The 14227-nt window shown below is 38.4% G+C and overlaps 1 protein-coding gene across 5 annotated transcripts in view; it reads right to left on the bottom strand.

The window, feature by feature from the left end:
• The window catches only part of YES1 (YES proto-oncogene 1, Src family tyrosine kinase), a 51908-nt gene that overhangs the window by 12690 nt on the left and 24991 nt on the right, over window positions 1-14227 (bottom strand). For 4 of the 5 annotated variants that reach the window (XM_074879042.1, XM_074879051.1, XM_074879033.1 and 1 more), the window contains exon 2: window positions 4769-5041. In XM_074879042.1, coding sequence (XP_074735143.1) covers window positions 4769-5033 — 265 coding nt within the window. In that variant the 5' untranslated portion in view covers window positions 5034-5041. Of the gene's footprint in view, window positions 1-2760; window positions 2929-4768; window positions 5042-14227 lie in introns of those variants that run through there. The other variant, XM_074879070.1, reaches the window with a different exon arrangement.

Here is a 14227-nt window from a genome sequence, read left to right as displayed (position 1 = left end):
TGATGTGTTCCCAACTTTCTGAGGTTACACATTAAGATCTGCTCAAGGAATTGAACCAGAAATAGAAGTATTCTGTTGGGGTCAAAGCCATTTTTCTGCTTTAGGACTAATGATTTTTTTAATTCCATCAAGTCTCCCCATCAGTGAAGCAGACCCTTGCTGAGGATGATCCATCAGTGCATTACGCCAGAGAACAAGGACCGAGATACATCACAGGACGAGCAGTTGCACTCCACCAACCCTAAGGAATTTGCTTCCCCATCCCACTTCTGGCACAGGGCACGTTGTTGAACATGTCCCACAAACGGGATACATGTGTGAGGGAGGCTCCTATACTTATGGTAGGAAAACTCTTCCTACACTTTCTCACAATTAGCATGACAGTGATCTTAAAGGAAGAATACATAAACAGGTATTGCCTACACCTAATATTCTTTTGCAGTGTACATTTTCTGACGTAAGAGGTCCTAATCACTTAAATATTTTCATTTGATTTAGAGTCATCCTGTGATTACAGTCTCTTAGCAGGCCTCAGCTGGAAATGAATTTACAGTTCCTCTGGGAAAAACAGAACAAAAAATCCCCACAGGAGGTTAGAGTAATTGAGGTTGTTTTTTTTTTTTTAAGTGTGATGTATCAACTGAAAATTAATTAGAATATTCCCTAGAAGTTAACAGTTCCTAATCCAAGTTAAAAATCAACACAGTTCTACCAATTTTTGCCTGCATTACTATGTTACTGCATTATTTTGATAACACAAACTGCTACTTGGAGCAAGAAGATGGTGGGAATACATATCACATTCACACAAACAGAAATGAAACGTTATAGAAATAAACCATCTCTAGAGAGTTCTTTAGCAGACGAAGAAAATCAATACTCTCAAGTCACAGTATCACAAAAGTTTTTAAATGCATACAAAGAAATTGGGAGACTCCAAGAACTTTGAAACAAACCGTACAACATCTAGAAAGATACCAACGTGGGAACAAGGGAGATTAATTCCTCTAGACAGTGTAGCATTAGTCAAAGTAATGGATTCAAATGTAAACCAATGTCAGTAATTACTGTTATCAGTAATTATTAATATTGTGTACTCTTAATTATTTTTTAAGAATTGGAAAAGCTAACATATAATCCTTGGAAAATTTTTATTTCAACACTTCAGCTACCATAAAACCCCTTTTTATTCTTACTTACAAGTGTTATTTATTTCATAGCTAAGAATAATAAAATCCTTAAGGAGAACAGCACCAGCACAGAATGTTTTAAACAAACAGATACTGCTCAAATTATTTTTGAAGTCTCTTGCGGTTGTTTTCTTTGTGAATCACTGCAAGGTGATCTAATTTAGCTGTTCAAGCTATTTGTGGTCATAACATTTCCCTTATAGGTTATCCTTCCATTAGGTCAGTATTCCCATCCTCTAATCTAGGACCGGTTTTGGAGAGAAGACTTTATTTTCTTGTTCAGCACAAGGCTTACAGAGCACTAGTGCTTACACAGCTTCATGGCAGCCAAGAACAGCTGTCCATTTTTCTGTTTTGATTTTCAGTAATGTCCTATAAAATCAAAGTATCTGATGATGGAGAATGCGTAATACAGGAGCAGTGTGACTAAGTCAGACTTCTCTTTTTCTGCTCTAGAGGAATAAAAGATGGCTCAACTCTTTTCAGCCTCACTACAGGCCACGATGACAACCATATCATCCTCTTGTCAGACATCACTGATGGACTGGATAAGTACTACTGACACCTACGTCCTGTTTGACAAGCCCATCTATTCTTCTCTCTTGTGAAACAAAGGGCCACAGAATGGGATACGGTGTTTTATTCGTCACAAATACAAAAAGCTTACAGCCAGATGAAGTTTGTAATCTTATTCATTCACAGAAACAACCAATTTTGATTGATCTGAAAATTGGTACTGAATGTACCAAAGAATTGTTGGTGCAATTTTTATTTATTTATTTATTTTTAGTGTGTGTGTGTTTGTAGATGGGCTGGTTTTACAAAATGAGGAGGAACAACTACATATTTGGTACCATTTTACCTGATCACAAAACGGTGGGAGTGTTCACCCAAAGCAGCCTGCCTGCTGATAACTGAATTCACACTGATGCAATATTAGAGTATCTTTCCATGAGAAATCTCTTCTGTTGACTCTGGTCCAAGATCATGCTTAACTACCAGCAGGAACGGGGACAGGCAAGAGAACATTCTGGTCTCTGCAGTAAACGATTTGTAGTCCCTGGCAGGGGGCTACATCCTTGATGTCTGGTAATACCCAGGAGTGCCTGGATGCACTGCTGGAGATTCCCATGTGAACAAAGAACCAGATCTAGTAAGAAGAAATACACAGAGGTTCCTGGAGTAGATAAAGCATGATAAACTTTCCTCAGTGAAGCTCATGAATAAAAAAAAAATGCTGCCATTATTTCATTTCTGCATATGTTCATCCAAAACAGGGATTCAGTGCCAGCTCAAAAATTTTGAGACAGGATAGATGCTCATTTTAATAATTCATTTTTTAATGAATTCCCAAAAAGGGAATACGAGGTGATCATAACCTGACAATTCATATTTGGTTTTCTGAATTGCTTAATGTCAAGGCCACAGTGGGTTTTCATGGATCTCAAATTTCTTGTCTTTAAAAGATTTTAAATGCTACTGTAAGGAAGAAAACACTTAAGCACTATAATTGTGCTAACATTAGAGGTTTGTGGAAAAACTAAAAATAGACTAATAAGGAATTATTTACCATTGTCATGGTTTGAGCTCAGAGGAAAACTGAGCGCCATGTAGCCACTCACTCCCTCCTTTCCCCACAGTGCTGAGAAGGAGAAAATAAGGCAAAAGACTCGGTGGTTTGAGCTCAGAGGGCCACTTAGCACCATGCAGCCAGCCGCTCACTCCCCCTTTCCCCCCACAGCTCTGGAAAGAAGAAAGTAAAGCAAATGGCTCAGGAATTGAGATAAGGACAGGGAGGGATGATTCATTCATTACGGTCACGGGCAAAAGACAGACATGTTAGGGGAATCAAAAAAAGAACATAAATTTAATACAGACACTAACAATACACCACTTAACAGAGTAGGACCATGAGAAGCATTACCACATCTTGAAAACACCTTCCCCCATCCCTCCCTTCTTCCCGGGCTCAGCTTTGCTCTCAATATCTCTACCTCCTCCCACCAGTGACACAGAGGGGCAGGGAATGGAGGGTATGGTCAGTCCTGCTGCTTCTTCCACCTCAGCGAGACGGAGGCCATAACTTCTGGCATTCCTCCCCTGTTCCAGCGCAGTCCCCCTCTCACAGGACAGAGTCCTCCACAAACTCTCCCAGACATGAGTCACTCCCACAGGCGTGTGGGTCACCCCCACGTGTTGCAATCCTCCCAGCGCTGAACTACAACAGCAGGGGCTTCTTCCCATGGGGTCCCGGCCTTCTTCAGGTGCAGTCACCTGGGTTGGTGAGGGGCCCCCCACAAACCTCAGGTTAGCATCTGCTCCACCATAGACCTCCATGAAGGTGGGGGGGCACGGCCCTGCCATCTCACCATGGGATACAGGGGAGTCTCTGCTCCAGTGCACCTCCTCCTCCTTTCTCCTCCTTTCTTCCACTGACCTCGGTGTTCACACTGATGTTTCTCCTTGCAACTTCTCCTCACAACTCCAGCTCCTCCTCCCAGGTTTCCCTTCTTAAATATGTTTTCGCAGAGGCGCCGCTAATTGGCTTGGCCTTGGTGCAAAGGCAGGTCTGACTTGGAGCCGGGGCAGCTTCAAGAAGCTTCTCACAAGGGGCCACTGCTGTAGCCCCCTCCCCTGCTACCAAAACCCCCCGCCACTAACTCAAACCAGGACATTGTATTTTGTGAAGTGTCTGTGCAAAGCTTCTAGAATAAATGACTCTCTCCTTTCTCTCTCAAAAAAGAATAAATTACAGCTTCCTCTCAAAAATATCCAGCAAAATTAAGTGAACTTCTGAGATTAGCCATGTGCACAAAATCAATGTTTATGTAATGAAGCTTAAGATTTTGATATAAAGGTGAGTTTTTAAACTCAAATGTGCATATTGCTTTAAAATGTTGTATCTTCAGAGACTTTACATCTCAGTCAAGAAGGTCTCTGCGCCTTGTAAATTCTATTTTTACATTTTCAACTTTGGTTTTAATATGACCACCAACAACGAGAATTCTGCTCTTTTATTTCACACACACAATGTTCATATAGTAAAGTACACAGACTATACTGGATATCCTGTTTAGCTTTATAAATGAACAGATTCAATGCTGCATTAATATAAGTAACTTACAGCTAATCAAGTAAGTCTGAAAATCAGTTTACAATACCAGTTTCCTGAATTTGAAGTGTTTTGCATTTTGCACCTCTCTCCAAAAGGTTAAAGCCATTATCTCATGTGCATCCATCCCTTCAGCAGCTTAGAACTTCTAACACAATTCTATCAACTATTTCCATTTCTGACTTCAGTAAGTCTTAAATTTCTCTGTGCTGTGATCCTAACACCCCTCTCTCAAAACAAAAGCCAAAACACCCAACTCCCAAGCCCCAGGCACTAGTGAATACAGGCTGAATTATTATCTGAGCAGTAAAGATATTGAAAATCAGAAATCCCTAAAAAGTAATTTATTTCAAATTTGCAATTTATTTCTGTGTGGCAAGGGGTCATAGTATTTTTTGGAATATGACTGTCAAGCTTTAATAATAATAATAATTATAATAGCAGCATCATTTTATGTAACACTCACCTGTTAAAGTACTAGGATATGGACTTGGCACAGCTGAAAATGAAGACGATGCTCCTCCAAAAGGTGTCATTCCTGAGGGCCCTCCAAAAGGAGTCATGGAATGACTATTAAAATTAACTGCTGATCCCTTTACTGACGGTGACTGTGTTGCTTGGCTGGAGTCTGATCCGTAATGGCTGACGTGGGAAATAACAGGTTCTGGAGTATTATCAGTTCTGTACTTCATGGCTGGACCTTTATCTTCTTTGCTTTTAATGCACCCCATGGTTGATTCTGTGAGAATGAGAGGAAAAAATATGTTCATCTCTATGTTGCATCTTTTCATAGTTAACACAGAAGATTCCCAACAAGTTACTGAAAATGCTTATTTATTACTGGTTAAAAAATCCAAAACAACCCCTAGCAATTGCTCCCATGTGCAGTTTATAAACTGTGTTCTGGAATAAAATCTAAGTCATTCCCAGACTAGAGAGGACATAATTATCTTCCTTTACAACAACACATACTAACAGCACATTTGTACTATTCTTCATCCCAGTTCCTTGGTGGACTATAAATGGTAAAAAAGAAAAAAAAAAGGGGGGAGGGGGGGAGTCAGGCAACAGACAAGGAAAACAGTGAAGACTTCTATAGCTGGGTGGAAGGGGAAACAGAGGTGGCAAATCCCGAGTCAATAATATGAAGCAAATCCAAAGCAATTATATGAAGAAAAAGAGTGGGGCATTCCTGCCTTCTTTTTTAAGCACCTGTGCAACAAGGTCCTGACCTGTTGGTGGTATTACAACTAGTATCTTTAAAGATATAGAGAAGTCTTCATCCACTGCCAGCCCCCAAAATACAACTCACAAACTTGGGATGTTCACAGCCACAGGATAGGGTTAAGCTCTAGACCCTACCTAGAATTAGAAAAAAATTTAGAAGAGTAATTGCAGCATCCATAGTGGTTTAGAAACTGAACTGTGCCTGGACAGGTGACAATTTATATCCCTGATGGTCCAAGATTGCCACCAGCTCCCACCACAGGCAGACTGTACCAGAGCTGTTTACTAGGGGGACACGTATTACTGCTGATGGAGGCAGTCAGAGAGGAAACGTGTCACCAACAATTAAAATGACTGTGTCTTAAGAAGTCACCATCTGCCATTTATCAGGTAGTGACAACTGATAACCGTCATTTTCTGGCTTACCCCAGCTGGAAATCAGGAAGAAAACAGGAGTCTCTATTAGACACAGCACTAGTCTAGCATGAAAATTCTTATATTCCTTGGGGGGTGAAAAAGTTTAAAATCTACTTTAACTTCAATAGTAGAAACCTCCACAAAAATAGGAAATCAATCGCTCCACATTCTCTAATGAATCAGTCAAAAAAAATAAACAGCAGCAGTCAGAAAGCATTAAAAAATACTTATTTTGATAACTACAGCAGTTTCATGGACTCTAACAAACAGGGAAACACAATGTGTGTCTAACCACTTTTTTCATTTTCAATTCTCTCTTACCTTTTTAACTATTAGACACAGAAATATGGAATAAAGTAAATCTTACTAAACAAATACTGCCTTAACACAGTCACACTTAGATAAACTTCTTCTGTATAACTAACCATTACAATATCAAAGATACCATAATTTCCTCAAGAACAGTGAATCAGAGTTCCTGGAAAGGTCTATAGCCAGTGAAACACCATATGAAATTTACTGCTCATAAAGATTAAAAATATTCACCCTGTCAATTCAGCTCCTAATGCTGTGATGTACTACAATTACCGGTGCAGAAACAAGCAGCATTTCTACAACTCTCATCTGAGAGTTTTACACACAATAATGAATCATCACAAAAGCACACCTCATTCATTTTTTACTTCTGATATTATTATTGTCAATTTACTAATTGTGCACAAATGTTAATAGAGCAAGACTCAAATACATGCATGAAGAATGTAATGTGCCTAAATACCTTACAAAAGATGTCTGACAATCTACAGTAGAAAAGTCAGTTATTAATTCATGATACAAGTTAATCAAACACCCAAACACATCCTTTTAATTTCTCTACCACTGCAAATAGACACTGTAATTTGAACCACCTTTTTTTGGCCATGTGGCTGCCTACAGGGAATTCTTGCCTTATTCTGAGGTGTATTTCTCTGATTCTCTTTAAAAAACTGCACTGAAAAAAGTCCAATCATCTTTGCAAAAATGTCTTTGCTAATAGCACTGATTCCTTGCCTTTGGCTGAAAGTTAAGCATCACACATGATTCAGAAGTCCAGCACACTACTTGTCTTAAGAAGCTACATTAAAAGGGAAACGTATGGATGTTTGTATGATTAAGTGTCCATCAGAAATATTTTTCCTCCCTTACTTCTGGCATTTGGTTGACTTGTAACAGGCTCATAAGACTTCAAGATTAAAAAAAAGAGATAGAAAACAATTTACCAAGTCTGGTAAAACTGCTGGATTCTGCCCACGGTATTGCTGATTTGACCAAATGGCCAGTGACAAGGCTACCCTGTACTGCAGTTGTAACTGCTAGCACCCATGTGTGCTCACCCGCTTAAGCTGTGGCTAGCAGCAAGAAGTTACCATTGGCACACTTGAGTGTTGCAAAGAAAAGCCCTTATTGAAGGCCTGAATTCATTCTAGAGAAATAGAGTCAGCTTATCCTTTGCTTCTCCCCTCCTCAGCCACTTCACTGTTAAGGTAATCTTCTTTCAGGGGTTAAAGAGATTAACAACAAAGATTCAATCAGCACTTCAAAGAGAAAGACATTCAAAAATAAGCAGACAAAAATTTAAAAGCTCTGCTTTTATAACTGCATACCCACAAAACAAAATTAAGGAAGCAAACTCCTTAGCTTTTAAAAGTCAAAAACATAGGTGGAAATTACTATAAAATCCTGTGTATGCATTTATGAGGAGGAATTAGAGGAATGAGTGGAGAGAAGATGACATAAACAAAGGGTGAGCAGTACAGAAGGGAAAAATGATTGCCCACCCTATTGGGGGAAATCCCAATGACTTATTCCTGTTTAGTCTTGTAATAAATTACTGGATAAAGAAAAAAAAAAAAAATCCCTGAACAGCTATTCCTATGCAATGTTGGATTTGATTATTCTGGTACTGCATTTGTTATCAAAAATGTATGTAACTGAAATAACTTTACAACTATTTTTATCACCCTTTGTCTGACCAGCAAAATATATTAAGGAATACATTTCTGTCATAAAATTCATGGTGCTCTTTCTGAAGCACTGAACTCTTTTTAGAAACAGATACAGATGAGAAGTTCCTGTTTGCTATGTAACTCTATTCAAAGAAATGCTGACCCAAGGCATGTCATTCACAAGTCACTGATTTCTCATTAGTTAAATCATTATTTTAGACCAGACCGGTGTCTGAAACAAACTACTTGAGTAACTTCAGCAGCTTGTTCGTTCTTGGAAACAAATACTCTCCTGTTGGTTCTGATCAGTGTGCCCATGTCTTTGTTGGGGGTTTAGGAGTCAGCTTGCTTGAGGTCTATCAAGAAACCACGTTCAGAAAGGCATGGACTAAAAGCACAGATGTCTTGATCTGCTTTCTAGATGAAAACAATCCTATGTTAGAATGTTTTCAAGGAGAAACAGAAGCTAAAATGATTACTGGAAGGACAGCTGAAGGTTAGCAGGATGCCCACAAAAAAAATCAATAGAAGAAAGAGTACTCCAGGAAGTAGTCATCAAATGAGATTTTAGTGACATCTAATTTGACTTGGGCTTTTTGGAGAAGTCATACAAAGGGCAAAAGTTCATTGTTGTTCAATACTCTACAAACACCTCAGAGAATGACAGAGGACCCTCTGCCAAACAAGAGAGCTTCAAGTAAGTCAATGCTGCCCTCTTACCTTCCCAACTCCATTTCATAGCAGAGTGCCAGATCACGAGGAAAGCTTTGTTCAACAACTGAAAAGCGTGGCCAGTAAATTATTTGTGGGTTTTTTTTCCTGCTTTCCTTTCAGAAGGATGACCTACCAGCCCAAGAAAAACAAGTTTTTCCTCAAGAGCCATCATATCCTAGGATACTGACAAACAGCTCCCTCCGGTGTCTGCAGCCTTGTCCATCCAGCCTGGAGAGGTGGGTGTCACAAGGGAACCACTCGTTCATCTAAGGTATCTTTGGTCTTTATAGTTGATAGTTACAGAAGTTACCTATTTGTTGGTTCCTTGGGACATAAGGTTCTTGGGAGTGCTTCAAGAAAGGTCTCCTACTGGCGTGAAAGAAGACTTTTTGTTGAAAGAGGTGGTTTTAACTCAGGTGGATAAACTGACAATCTGTTGCAACTAGCTGCCTCAGAGCAAAGCAGTCTGCAAATGCCTCTAAATAAAGTATTCATTTCCTCCCATACTCTACCCATTGGCATCAAGATTCTGAGGGCAAGATGTTTGCCTCTGAAACCCCAAAGACCAAAGTCTGGCAGAGCCTCACATTTGTTTCATTTGCTATAACGGATTTGATAACAAAACCCATTTGCTAGAAAAATTTAAAAAATTAAAAAAAAAAAAAAAAGAAAAATTAGGAGTTTCCTCTTGCGGCCAACTGGAGGTATTCTTTTGATCTTACACTCTGTTACGATATAGCACGTCCCCAGATGTCTTCTGGAAACTTCATCATGACGTAAGGCGAGGAACGACAGTCACATGTAGCCGTTCCAACCTGCCACAAAGGGAAAGATGGTCTAGCCAGCTGTTCTCTTTTCAACCTCTAGACTAAACTGGATACTAAAACTGTACAAAAACTAAATGCAAGAGGCAAGGCAAAAGAAAATCACTAAGGGGAAGGGTGGATTGCAACGCTTCTTTTTTCCATTCTTTTTTATTACTGAAATTGTTCATACAGCCAAAAAGAACACAGAAGTAATTTTTCACTATTAAGAGTCAAGTTAGAAGAACAACCAAATCAAATCTCTTTCCAGAAGGATAAAGCAAGATTGCAAATATCTTCCTGCCTAAAAACAAACAAACAAAACCTTAAAACACAATCCCCCATGCTATATAACAAATAATTTTATTAGCAATTTGTGACCCTCAAATGAAGAGACTAAAAAAAACCCTGAAAATTTCCACTGCTATTCTACCTTCACTTCTCAGTGGTAGCAAAAAAAAATTATCAAGAAAAGAAGCGCCTTCACTTCTCAAATGTGAAAAAAAGTCTTACAAAAAGGTCCTCAACTTTCAACTAAACTCATGATTTAAAGTTATTAAAATTTCATGCAACGATGAAGACAGGATATTCTGTGGAAAGTTCGCTAATGGATCCATTAGCTGACAGCTGACTATTTGCTCAAACAAATGCAGAGCTGACTCCGTATGTCACCACAGACACGCAACCTATACTGGCTTTTCATACACTAGGCAAACAACGCAAAGCATCCACCAAACAGCTGGTGGTATCAAAAACTCATTTATTAGAAGTGACATAGACCAAAAGAAACAAAGATAACCAGAAAAGAGGCTAACAACCGCTTCGGTCAATACTATAACATCAAACTAATTCAGTCATCTGCTGATGGACAAAGCATCAGTCACTGCTTTGGTATGAAAATATGGGTGGGCTCTCTTGTCTACAAAGCAACCTACTATGTTTGTAAAGGAAAATAAAGAATTGCCCTTTGTTCTTTACAGAGTATATGCCATTTTTTAAAATTATGCAGTTTTTTTCACAGGATATAATTTATCTTTTATGAGCTGTCATAAATTGCAAAGTTTGCTTATTTTACCATGAACTACCCATGTCATTTTGAAGAATGATGTTCTACTGGATTCAGTTTTATAATTAGCAATAACATTAGCGTAAGAACACCTAGAGAGTCTGTATCATTATCCACTTAAAGTGCAACTGAAGTGACCTTGTAATTAATGAACCAATTAAGAGGCAAAAAGTGAAGATAAAGGAAGAAGCATAAAAAAAAAAAAAGACACCAAAGCAAGGATATAGGTTACTAGAATTTCAGTGTTTACCACGCATCTTTGCAGTTCTACCCAGAAATATAACTACAAAACAGCACTATTAGACCTTAGGTTGCCCATACACTAGAAATACATTTAAAACTAAAGAAACATCCTCTTTATCACTGACTAATGCAATCTGAAATTTTTGATCCTAATGTTTCTACAGACCAAATCCTACTTTTATCATGACTATACAAATGTATTCAAGGAAAAATTGGGGCTGCTGTGGTAATGATTTTGATTTCATAGAAGCAGAACAAACTCCAGATTGTTTGCTAATAAAGCTACAGCTAGCAAACCAAGTGTAGCAAACAGAGGGCTCTGTACAAAGAAAGAAAACAAAAATTATAAAATTGCTTTTCTAGTTGGACATTTTGTATTTCAGAGTTAAAAGCTGTTGGAAATACTACATATTTCTGTTCTTGTTCATGTTTTTTACATGAATCAGAATTTTAAATTTGCATTAAATTAATGATTGAGACTGATCCTTCTACTGGAGTAGCTGGCTGACAAGATCACTACAACAACTGTGCTCTGAAGGAATATCAGATCTCAAAACAGTACCTGGAAAATTAGGATAAACAGGAATGGCATAAAAATGAGCAAGGTCCTTTAGTCCTTCTACGATTTCTTGACTTTGTTTTTTGAATGGAAGACAAGAAGTTTGATGGAAGTGTGCGTCCTCTGTGGTTTGAATGGCTTAGATGCGGGAGACTTGCTCAGATGTATCAGACTTTGGACATCATACCTATGAAGGAGACTGAGGATTTCCAGTCCTCCAATTTGAATCATCCCAGACAATGGCTCCTCTCCTGAAGAAACACCTACTGTCCTTGTTGGAACTAACAGGAAGAAGATGGAGCTGCTCCAGCAGGCAGTACAGTCCTCACACCAATCCACACCAGACACTACCATCTGACTGTAAGGTCCCACGTCAGTCTACAAGTTGAAGAAAAAAATAAACTACTGCCACAACAAGTTCTAACAAAAAATGGGAATTAAGGATTAACAGTGAGGTAAAGTCAGGAGAGATGCGAGCACTCTCAGTTTTCCCTCTCAGTCACATCCTCCTTTTATCTGGACTAAACATGTAGGATCTCCTCCTACTCCCTCTGTATTTGGACAGCTGAATCTGTAGAGGTGGTCTTTCATTTTAAAGACTGGCAAAGGAGGCATGAGCATATTGGAGACAATGATCCTGTCATGGATGATGTGTGGCTGGCTCTGCAAAATAGACACTCATAAAATTGTGGTTATTTATAATCAGAGTTTTATCTACACTATCTGTGATAACGTAGGTTTCCTTTGACCAGATGTACGCAAGCATAGGAAGAAAAGATGGCTTTTCCAATCAGACTAGTAAGTGGTCAGGAAAGACAGACTAGAGGTGGAAGAAGGCAAGTCTACTGTAATTTTAAAGACTTTTCTAATCAAAGATGATCTAGTTCAGTATCCTGTCTTCAGTAATGGCCTTTACCTCTAACCGGGAGCTCTTCCTTCACCATGGGCCTGGGAATGGACTCTGACAACAAATAAGGTTGTCTCTTTGTAGAATGAGTAACCAGCAGGCGATGCCTTGGAAGATGAGAAGAGCAGGTTGAGCACTGACTGTAGCTCAGAAAAATCCAGAGTCAGAGACTAAGGACTCAGCTACAGGAGAAAAGTCCTACAGGTGTGACCAAGCTTATGAATTTAAACTAATGTTTTGCTTTCTAGTATAAGTATGTCTTTACTTGAATTGTTCTATGCTGCCTGGTTTAAGTCAGAATAATCATATCCAAGAAAATAAAAAGTAACGACATAGATTTAAACATAGTAACTAGACAAGGCTTCTGAAACCCCACAGGAGGTGCAACAGCCAAGACCTGGACTGAGATCTTCCAAGTGCAACTGTAGTGGCATGACTTTTAGTCTGATACACCTGAGCAAGGCTTCCTCACTAAAGCTGTCCAAGCACCTGAAAAACCACCAACAGCCTCCTTGTCTTCCAGTTGCTCACATGAGCAATCTCCACTTCAACTGGAAGCTGCCTACCCCCTGCACAAGGCAACAGAAAGCACAAAAGAAAGAAAATGCTGGATGGAAAAAAAACAAACAAAATACCCAACACCCCAAATCAGTAGGCACAGAGCCTACATGGGGGTACTTGACAGCCAGAGAGAGATGCTTCTAACTTCCAGAGCAAAGCAGAGAAAATATGTCAAATTTAAATGTTTAAACTTCATTTTTAAAAAACTACCAGTTGCTAAATAGAATTTGTATTTTTAAAAAGTTTGTTTTCAGGAACTATCCTGAATTTTCATTGAAGTCAGCATATTGTTCACATCCAGAAAGAATAAAAAATAATTTGTGCTTTTTTACATCCAACAAAAAACCTGCCGACAAACTTCTAAGGCAGATGATGCAAAATACACAACACTAATTAATTTTCTTTATTCCAGCAGTCAAGATGACAAGGGGGAGTTTAACTAAAATATCAGAACTGCAAAAGCAATTTTATGTGCCGAAATACTTAATACATATACAAGACTATTTTTAAAACTTAGTTACAATGTCTAGCCATACAATTTCAAGCCTTCACCACACAAAGTCATTTTCTCTGACAACAGATGATACCAGAGACAAAACAACCAATATATTGTCTAGACAGCGTTACTGCTCCTCCATTGTCTTGAATGTTTAAGTACGCAGTCAATAAACAAATGCATGCGATTCTGTTTTTTTCAGTGTAATAGTTATTTTTATTAATTTGTAAGAAATTATCTTAAAAACTAGAAGTCTGATATATTCAAGAAGTCTGGCCAAAAGATTGTTTCAGAGTACAATAAATGCATGTCATATCTTGTCAAAGCTAGCTAGCCCATTTCAGACAGGACTTAGGAACCAATTTATGAAAAGAAAGATTTTTGAATCCTACTCAGAAAACAACAAAAAGTATGCCTGATATCACTGAACATTTTCATACGTTCTGTTTTCAACCATTCCATTTAAGTATATTATTTCCAAAAAAGATGCCTCCAAAAGTTGTTTAAAAAGCAATTTTAAAATATTGTTTACTAAAGAAAATTAACATTTTCTGGGTCTCACAGCAGGAAGCATGTAAACCATCTTCCCAAGAGACATCTGCATTACAGAAAAAGTGAAGTAAAACTTACATGGTAGAAGAACAGTTTGCAGCATTTTTGTTCTGAAAAAGTTTACGAAAATTTAAGAAGTAATTTCTTTCAAAGTTCAACCATGAACTACATATGAAAAATGGACTACAACATTTGCAAGCTCCCAGAAATTCAGAGATACTGAAATTCGTATGAATCTACAGTATTCTTCATCTTCTCAGTTGGGCATACAGCTGAAGTGGCAATTACATTTTAAGATGAGAGGGTAATTCAGTACCAGCAAGAATCCAGTAGCAATTTCATTTAATCAACTTAGAAATATAAAGGAAAGGAACAGTCACAGGAACGTAAAAGAT

Source organism: Strix uralensis, chromosome 1 (genome assembly GCF_047716275.1).
Source record: "Strix uralensis isolate ZFMK-TIS-50842 chromosome 1, bStrUra1, whole genome shotgun sequence".
Lineage (NCBI taxonomy): Eukaryota > Metazoa > Chordata > Aves > Strigiformes > Strigidae > Strix > Strix uralensis.
The sequence above is the reverse complement of the archived record's forward strand: the minus strand, read 5'-3'. Positions and strand labels throughout refer to the sequence as shown.